We start from the raw sequence: 9,060 nt of genomic DNA, 5'->3' as shown, positions 1-9,060 counted from the left end.
TTTAATTTAACAGGCTGCCAAAAGCAGCCATAGACCATTCTACCTTTCACTTTCTGTTAGAATAAAGGACCACCCATACTTTTTCCTGTGAGGGGTTAAGAGAAACAAACCAAAAAAAAAAAAAAAAAGGAATACAGGTGTCTACATCAGTGCAGCTTTAAGCAGGTAGAAACCAATTTATAATGGGGAGGGGCTTCAAAACAGACCCAGAGACTACAGGCTCTTTGCTGGACAGGTAAGGTAATTTAATATAACAGCAAAGTTATATTTGGCGTAAGTTAACGTGTCCCCTCCAGCAGAGAAGACTAGTTAGTTTATTATCCAATACTGGATGAGCTCCATTGCAGCAGTTATCAGCTCCTGTTTGTCTACTAAATGTTTTGACTACCGAGTGTCACTCATTCCCATCCTGATGAAGTGGTCGGCCCTCACACCTCTAGATAACAGACTTATGTTGGAACATTGTTCATAGACTTTAATTCAGTGTTTAACACCATCATCTGCCAGCAGCTTACCAACAAACTGGACCAGCTGGGATTCAGCACCTCGCTGTGCAACTGGCTGTTGGATTTTTCTGACAGTAAAGCAGCACCTTCATTCTGAACCTGCCCACAATGCACACGACTTTTCCACCTGCTAACCTGTGACTTCACACTAACAAATAGCTCCAACTTCATTAGATTTATAGGCGTCTATGTGGGTCTAATCAGACAGAGACAAAAGAAACGACAGGAGTGAGGTGGGAAGCCTGGCAGGATGATGCAGGGGCAACAGCCTCCTTTAAAATGTAGAGAAGACAAAGGAGACTGTTGTCGACCTGGAGACTTCACACACAGTATGCTCCTCTACACAACAATGGTGCAGCTGTGGAGAGGCCGAGGGGCACCAAGCTCCTGGGTCTTTATATCTAAGAAGATTTCTCCTGGTCCAGCAACACTGCATCACTGCCCAGGAAAGCTCAACAACATCTCTATTTTCAGCATAAGCTGAGAAGAACCAGAGCCCCCTCCTCAAATCATGCTCGGCTTTGACAGGGGCACTATTGAGGGCAATCTATGGAAAAAGAAAACATGATGGAAGAATCTCTAGTCAAGAAGATCACATATAACACTTTGGCTTGAATGTAAATCTACAAACAAAGATGGCACAGCATCCTAAAAAAAAAGCCATCCCAACAGAGTGATGGCAGCATTAAACTGCCTGAAGCTTTTTCATCAGATGTGGACTTGGAGGCACATTAGAGTACATGGGATAATAAAAACTCTTTAATACAGAGAAACAAATGAAAAAAAACTTTGGTTGTTTGGATAAAAGGATATTAATGAGGTAGAATGGCAAAGTCCAGAAATATATATAAGAATGTGGTTCACACAAAAACCTTCCTAACCGTTCCACACCAATCACATGCTTCCTTTAGTTTGTGTTGGTCTAGGACATACAATCTTAATAAAATACACAAACAGAAGTTGATGTTCTGTTATTTAGAAAACAACAGTATTTCACTCAGAGTTTGCTCAGACAGCTGCAGCCAACTCAACAGCTGCACAGGGGACTCCAGCCAGTGTCCTTCCTATGACATGTTTGGGCAGGTGGGTCAGAGAAAGCTGTGAAAAAAGGTGGGCGAGACCACCGGTTAGATGCCGACATGGAGGACAGTTCAAGGGGGCCTCGGCACCTGCAACTTTCCTCTGAAACTCAAAACTACTGTTTAATGAAAGAAAAAAAAAAACTCAAACCCAGTTAGAGACAACGTGCTTTAAAGATTTTTGCCCTTACCCTCAGCTGGGTTCATGGCTGCATCGTGAAGCAAAGTGGCGACACAACCAGCTGCTCCTGAAACACACACCGACAGACACACTTCTGCAGTTACCACACATGAAAACAAGAAAACCTAGCAATGATGAAAATATTTCACTTGCAACAAAACATGGACAGCATCTGCCCCTTAAAGTTTAGTTCTCTACACTTCAGCAAAACCACTAACCCTGAAAAACTGATGCACAGTTTGCAAATACAAACATAGGAGACACCTCCAATGGGGGCAAACCTGAGCAAAGAGTGACCCCTGGTGGACAAGCATTTTGGACAAACTCTAAAACGAAGCATTTAAGATGAGAAACCATTTACCCAGCCACTAACTAAACTGGAAACAAATTGCCTAAATTTACCCTGAACATGTAGAGCACTAAGCTTTGACTTGACCCACCGTGTTGAAATTTTCAACTCATAATAGTCTTGAACTCTTGTACAACTTTTTACCATTCTATAAATACAAAGGGGTGTTTTATGGTACCATTAGCCAAATGACTGTTAGCGCCTGGATGAATGGTATCACTTAGAGTCCTTTTCAGTTTCTCATAGGTCGCAAAATACAGAGCGTGTGCGGGTCCTGCGCCGACAGCTGTAGCATTCAGGCCTCTTAGCGGTCGCCAGACACCCTCAGCGGCTACAATCCGGCGAAGCGCGTCCATCACATTCTTGTAGCGGGCAGCGGGGTCAGGCTGGAGACTCTGCATTCTTGTCTGCAAAAGAAAGGTGGTCATATTTGTAAAAAAAAAAAAAAAAATCCACCTTTCATGCCATACCATAGGGATTTTTTTAAAAACAACTTTTTTAACATATTGACCTTGGATATAAATATTGTGTTACAAATGAATGATTAAAGTTGCTGTTTTTTTCAAAATATGGCAATACGAGTGCTTGATTAATAGCCTTCAGTGTGACTGAGAGGACAAATGTGGGAAATGAGGTTTGTGACACAGGGTGGGGTTCATGTTTGTGTACATGAATGATTGAATAGGAGGAAGTGTGCTGTTACAAGCTCTGGATCATGAGAGGACATACACTTTTTTCCTTTACATAGAACCTGAACTCTTTTTTTTTGGTTGTTCTAACAACATAGCTCTATGGACGCCGCATCAGTATGAAGCCAGCTATACGGCAGGTCATGGGTGTGAAACTCTTCAATAAATGAGTACATATTTAGCCCGCAGCCCTTTTACTCTTGCAAGTATTTTGAGCACGTAGATCAGCGTTTTTCAACCTTGGTCCTTAAGGCACCCTGCCATACATGAAGGTGATGCTTCCTAGCTTCAGCTGATTTCAATTGGTGACCGATAAACAGACTCTGAAGCAGAGAATTTTGAAGAATAGCAACCTAACTTCCAGCTGAAGAGTCAAACTTGCATAAACCCACAACAGAGCCATCCTAGGCCTGCTGTGCTCATCATTAGTGTTTAGGGGTTAAAGTTCATGTTAAAATCAAGGCACGGACTAGCATGAGATTCTCACAGTGCGATAACGTTGGTTACGATTTTTTATTTTTTTTACAACACAATCGTTTAAAACAAAAAATTACATTTTTATTAGGTGCTGATGCTTCAACCCATTATTGTTTGCACAACAATGAGTGGGGGAGGGGCAGCACTGCACTACAATATCCATCCAACAGCCTTAGAAATCTGAGGTCACTTTAGAAGTTATCTGGTCTCTCTTTAAATGACTTTAACCCACGTTTTTTGAAACTCCTAACAGAGGTCTGTTGGCTTCTGACTAGAAATAAAAACTACACTTGAAGCTCAGTCATGTGGTACAATCACGAGAGACAGTGACCCAGAAAGTTAGCATGACTGATGATCTAAAGACTCCTGCAAACAATCGGGTTTGTTGTGAAAAACTGCTTGACTGACCGGACCACACTGGTAATGTGGAAAACAGCAGTTTATCTGCAATGTGGAAGGCAGAAAACTACATAAACAGCAGAGTTTAAGGGGCTTTAGAAACAGGCCTGCAGGTAAAATGCACCCGTAATAATATGCTTCCTTTCTCAATTGCTCAGAATAGCAATATAACATGTTTGATATACTTTGAAATCAGCTTAATAAAAATCACCTGATTTTACAGTTGATAAAAACTTAATTTGAACCTTAAGTCCAGTTAAAAAGGCCAGTTGTTTGCACTGCTGGATCTTAAAAAGGTTTTAAGTAGAGCTTCACAATGTTAAAGAAAAGAGAGCAAAAAAAAAAAAAAAAGCTTTTCAGAAAAGGCAGTTTGTTGAAAACAATTTAAATTAAATAGGCTGTTAATGAGGTGATCTAAACCTTAAGACACTGCCCCTCAAAAGCCAAAATCTGGACAAAAACTTGGATTCCATGTTTTTTTGGTTAAATATTTTCAGTGTTTAGACCCCTGTTTGGTGAAGATAAACAAGCTCATAGACTCTGAAAGTGGTGGGTAGTTGAGCTGCACAAACAATTCCTCTTATAATGTGTCATCATGGTAGAAATTGGACTAACATGGTCAATACAAAATTCTTAAAAGATCCCAAGGGTAAAAAAAACCTGAAAAAAAAAGCACTGATGAGCCACAGGATCCAATTTACTATCCATCAAGAAACGGGATAGACCAGCGGTCTAAATTATGGATACTGATGTTGCCGAAAGCGCCAAATAAACAGACGCCATCCCTGAGGAAACTGCTTCAAAACTCTGCTTCGATGTCACAAAATTATGAATAGAAACTTTGCCAGAGAGCGCCAACTATAGGACATTGAGAGGATGAAATAAAAAAGTAACCTTGATGGGTCCTAATATTGCAGACATGACATAGAGATCCCCCCTGAGATGATCTATAGGTGCCACCATGGTGCAGGTAAGCATGGTTTGGGGCCTTTATCTTTCAAACTGAACTTCAGGTGGTGCAGGACTATTAAATAGCAGCTAGTTATATGGAGATATTGCAACGGACTTCCTTCATAACCGGGGGCCCTTGTCAAGGGTTTTTTAACAGGACAAGGCTGCAGTTCACAATGCAAGCCTGACAAGGACTTCCTCCCGAGAATAACATCCAACTTTTGGAGCATTATGTGTGTCACCCTGATCTTAGCTCTACAGGTGGTACCTGAAGATAAACAGCAGGATAATAATAGGCATAATTGAAATTTGTTGATCTCACACTGGAGAAATTTACCTCTGCATTTAATCTATTCTCTTGGGGAGGAGTGGACTGCCATCGTGGGGTGCCCCTGGAGCAATCGGGGGTTACGGGTCTTGCTCAGAGCTCCAGAGTGGCAGTCTGTGAGAGTAGGGCTAGCTCTATTTCCTAACCACTAGGCCGCCATTCCCCCTTGCTGACAAAAAAGGAAAAGCTTGCAAAAAGATTTCAAGACAGTGCCGCCTTCATGAAGCCTTCTTCAACACCTATACCTCTAATAGTAGGAGCCTAAACGATTGAAGTGGACAACAAGAATGGTGGAGCTATTCACTCCTTTTCTAACACTGATATCCGTTTTGAGATTATCCTCTTGAAATGTTTTTGTTTCTGGGTTTAATGTTTCTCCATTATGAAGCTTTACTAAGAAACATTCTTGTATTCAATCAGTGCAACTTTATCAAATATTTTAACTGGCCTTTGAATTTTGATAAAAAGTTACACAATGTCCCTTTAGACCAAAACACAACTTATTTGATCCATGTTGACTTTAGTCATGCCCTACCAATGTTTGGCTGCCACCAGAAAGCAAAATTATTTAAAGCATTTAACAATACTACACCAGAATGTATTTTAAGGTTAATTCTGCTTTCAACTCCAAAAAAACATTACAAAGTAGTAAATAAGATTGTCAAGTAACAATTTGTTGGACAGAACTGCAAAAATCTAAAATGATTCTGACAGTAGGCGTTTTTATGGTTCTATTTCAACTGATTTTTTTAAAATGAAATAGGTATAAACTATCTTATAAAAGAAATAAATGAAATAAAACAAATAATTTGAAAAATATGTAATGGTTTAATATTAAGATGCACTATATACCTGAATTTATTCCAAAAAAAGGAACATGTCTAACAATGTAAAAACAAATATTTATTATGAAGTTATATTTAAGGAGAGAATTAAAAATGAACAACACAGTGGTTTTTAAGCATGCAAATATCTAATTATTTTTCTCACATTGTTTACATTGTTAAGCAACCTGTAAAAGGTGTTTGTGTTTTGAACATCACTGTATGTTTGTTTTATAGAATTTTGCCATTTTTCTATTTTCTTGTTCTTTCTTATTTACTCTCTTGACCTCACATAACTAGATTACAAATGTTTAGTATAGTTGCTAGTATTTTGACCGTCCGGGATGCCGTAGCTTGCTTTAGGTCTAGGTAGTTGCATAACAGTTTCCTTCTAAGTTTTGACAGCAGCTGAAGTTAAATTTAATATTTAGAAACAGAAAAAAATGCACTTCATACTAAGTTTAAAGTTGTGAAATAAAACCAGAAGCAAACGTTAACTAAAAAATATTAAGAAAATAGCCTGCTAACCAGTTAGCCGAGGCTGTATAATGTAACTGAGCCAGCTGACCTTCGTCACAGGTCTACAACGTGTTAGCCTGAATGCTAATGTGCTATGCTAGCAAACAAGCTGCCTGACATAACGCCCAGAGATCATAACGGAACCCCATTGCAGAAACATTCAACATTTATAGGAAGTTATCATTCAGCTGATAGCAGTGAGCCTTGCTACCTTCACACAGTCGACGGGAAACATAACGCAGTGCTCCATGATACCAGCAACGGCTCCAGCCAACATGTGGGTGCTAGTAGAAGCTCCCTGTGGCAGACCTTCATAGTCAGGTTCAGAGTCCTCCGTTAGAGTGTCTTGAGCTGCACAGACTGCATCCACGCTTTGTAGCTGCGATTCCCCTCCGATGCGGGGCGTTAAGCTGTTCACAATACTTTCAGAAACTCCCCAAAATCTGCCCCCGAACCATCGAACTTCTGCCCCTGCAGAGGCTCCTGCAACCCCGGCATCGCTGCCCGCGTTCTCCGCTGTCATCCGACGTTTCCTTACAAATCCATCTGCTTCCATGAGAAACCAGGCCGTATGAGAAGTCTTATTGTGGGGAATTTCAGGCCTTGACTTTCACATTCCCTTGGGGTTCCTTCGCAGCTCCCTTCCTACTACAACTCTCTAGTCCCCGCCTCTACAGCCTGTTCCCAAACAGCTCAGCGGGGAAGGCCGAAATCCAGCTCCGACCGACGGCGGGATGAAGACGTCATCGCTCATTGGAGACCTAACCTTTTCACGCTATTGGATGAAACATATGCCAATCATGACTGTTTTTGTTGAAAACTTCACTTTGTCAAATGGCTTCGCACTTGAAGGGCACACCCCCAAAATACATTAAAAACAAAAAAAATATTTAAAACTAAATAAGATTTAAGCAGAGGTCGGTAGAGGACCAATAAATAAATACATCAATAAATAAATAAAAAATGTAAGCAAGTAAAAATAGAAAGCAGCGGTCCGAGAAATATCTCAAACTACTTGGTAAAATGGCAACTCAAGGACTAATTAGAATTTGTTGGCTCACAGTATCAGATATAGTCAACATTTTCAACATAAACTTATAAATTCAGTCTTGATTAGATCAAGTTACGCATGGTGGGTAGAGTCAGAGTCATAGTCAGAAACTTTTCATAAGGGTGGCCAGCAGGCAATAACCAAAAGTGGATAGGCACCAGAACCTTAGGGTCAATTTACACTGTTCCAACAGGAACAAGCACAATTGTTTACCACATTTTTAAATATAGACAAACTATAGTTTCCTACAGCATTTGCTAACAAATAGATGCATATATTTAAACATTCGTCTAGATAAAAGCTATATTGGATAAAATTCTATTTGGTTCGAGTTCTGGAGCGAACATCTTTTCCATCGTCATTACTTGCCTACTTTTATCAATATCATTCTACATTAAATTGACATTTACAAGTACTAACAGACATCCCAAGCTCCAAAAACTCATTTCAGGGAGATGCTTAACCCCCCGACCCCCGGGTACAACGGATCAGCAACTTGCACCATACATACACACTTAAGGCCAGCAACTTCTCAACAACTGTTTATTACTTAACAGTAATTTCTTAAACACAAAACAGAACAGTAGTGGTCTTTTATTTTCAATTTTCAATACTTTCAATCTTGTATCCTTGAACATCGGTTGTGCTTTCTGTTTTTCATGGGACTTCAGCATACAGTGCACCTCGCCACGGTGTCATCATTCCTCACCATGGCCGGTTCTACACAGGGGCCAATGGGGGCCAGAAATTCTAAAGACTATATGTGGTGGAACAGACATGGTTACTAATATCTACTTAAATTGATAATTTAATATGTTTTTATTAAAATAGTTATTTATAGTATCTATAATTTCACTGTAGACTCTTAGATGACTTGCAGAGACACATCATTTTCTCTTTACAGCATATAACACAAAATCTAGTTCTGAAAGAGCATGAATTCTGTACTAATGATCTAATGTTGGTATATTGATGTGCATAATTAACCACGACGTTTTTGTTGACAAGTAATTGTAAAATTAAATGTTTTGAATATTCTACTTGAGAGGAAAAAATGGTAGGGGTGGCCAATGATTGGCTAAGGGTGGCCATGGCCACCCCTGGCCCACCATCTAGCTCCGCCCCTGGGTAGAGTTGCTCGAGTAGAAAGTATATTACTTAAGCAAAAATAAAAAGTACATCGAAGTAATACATATACATGAAAGTAATTTTCTTACTTACTGAAGTAAAGTAAGTAGGCTCCATTTCACTACCCACGTAATTAAAAAAGCTAAATAATAGTTTAAATAATAAACCTTTGATTTTACATTCTGAAATATTTAAAATTTAAAATAGCTAAGACAAAGTAAAAGTAAAGTACAACATATACTTGTTGTAGTAATGTATTACTAGATTCCAGTAATGTATATTTAATTTCAGAAATTTCTGCTAAATCAGGGTATCTAGCTCTAATAGCATGCAAGAAGTGGTCTGACCTTTTGGTATTATTTTTGTTGTAGTGCACCAGTGCAAAAAAACAACTACAATTCAATTTTGTGTGCATCTATTTAATAGCAAAAAAAAAAATAAAAAAAAAAAAATATTTTTTACTTTTTTTTTTTTTTTTTACAGTCAAACGCTACTGTTCTATAATATTTAAGAGGTTGCAGCTTAAAGAGAGTGACCTTTGATCTCAATTCAAATATTGTGAAAGGCTTGGGAAAGGCC

The 9,060-nt window shown here is 39.1% G+C and overlaps 1 protein-coding gene across 1 annotated transcript in view; it reads right to left on the bottom strand.

Moving 5' to 3' along the window:
• Nucleotides 1-7,004, bottom strand: part of slc25a28 (solute carrier family 25 (mitochondrial iron transporter), member 28) — an 8,903-nt gene extending 1,899 nt beyond the window's left edge. Inside the window, exons 1-3 of the mRNA XM_015395407.1 lie at nt 6,514-7,004; nt 2,294-2,522; nt 1,777-1,833 (exon numbers count right to left, since the gene is read on the bottom strand). Coding sequence (XP_015250893.1) covers nt 1,777-1,833; nt 2,294-2,522; nt 6,514-6,858 — 631 coding nt within the window. The 5' untranslated portion in view covers nt 6,859-7,004. The remainder of the gene's footprint in view (nt 1-1,776; nt 1,834-2,293; nt 2,523-6,513) is intronic.
• Between the last annotated feature and the right edge of the window lie 2,056 nt (nt 7,005-9,060).

The sequence above is a fragment of the Cyprinodon variegatus genome, unplaced genomic scaffold (assembly GCF_000732505.1).
Source record: "Cyprinodon variegatus isolate N-32 unplaced genomic scaffold, C_variegatus-1.0 Scaffold1, whole genome shotgun sequence".
NCBI classification, from domain to species: Eukaryota; Metazoa; Chordata; class Actinopteri; order Cyprinodontiformes; family Cyprinodontidae; genus Cyprinodon; species Cyprinodon variegatus.
Note: the sequence above shows the minus strand (reverse complement) of the source record. Positions and strands in the feature narration are given on the sequence as shown.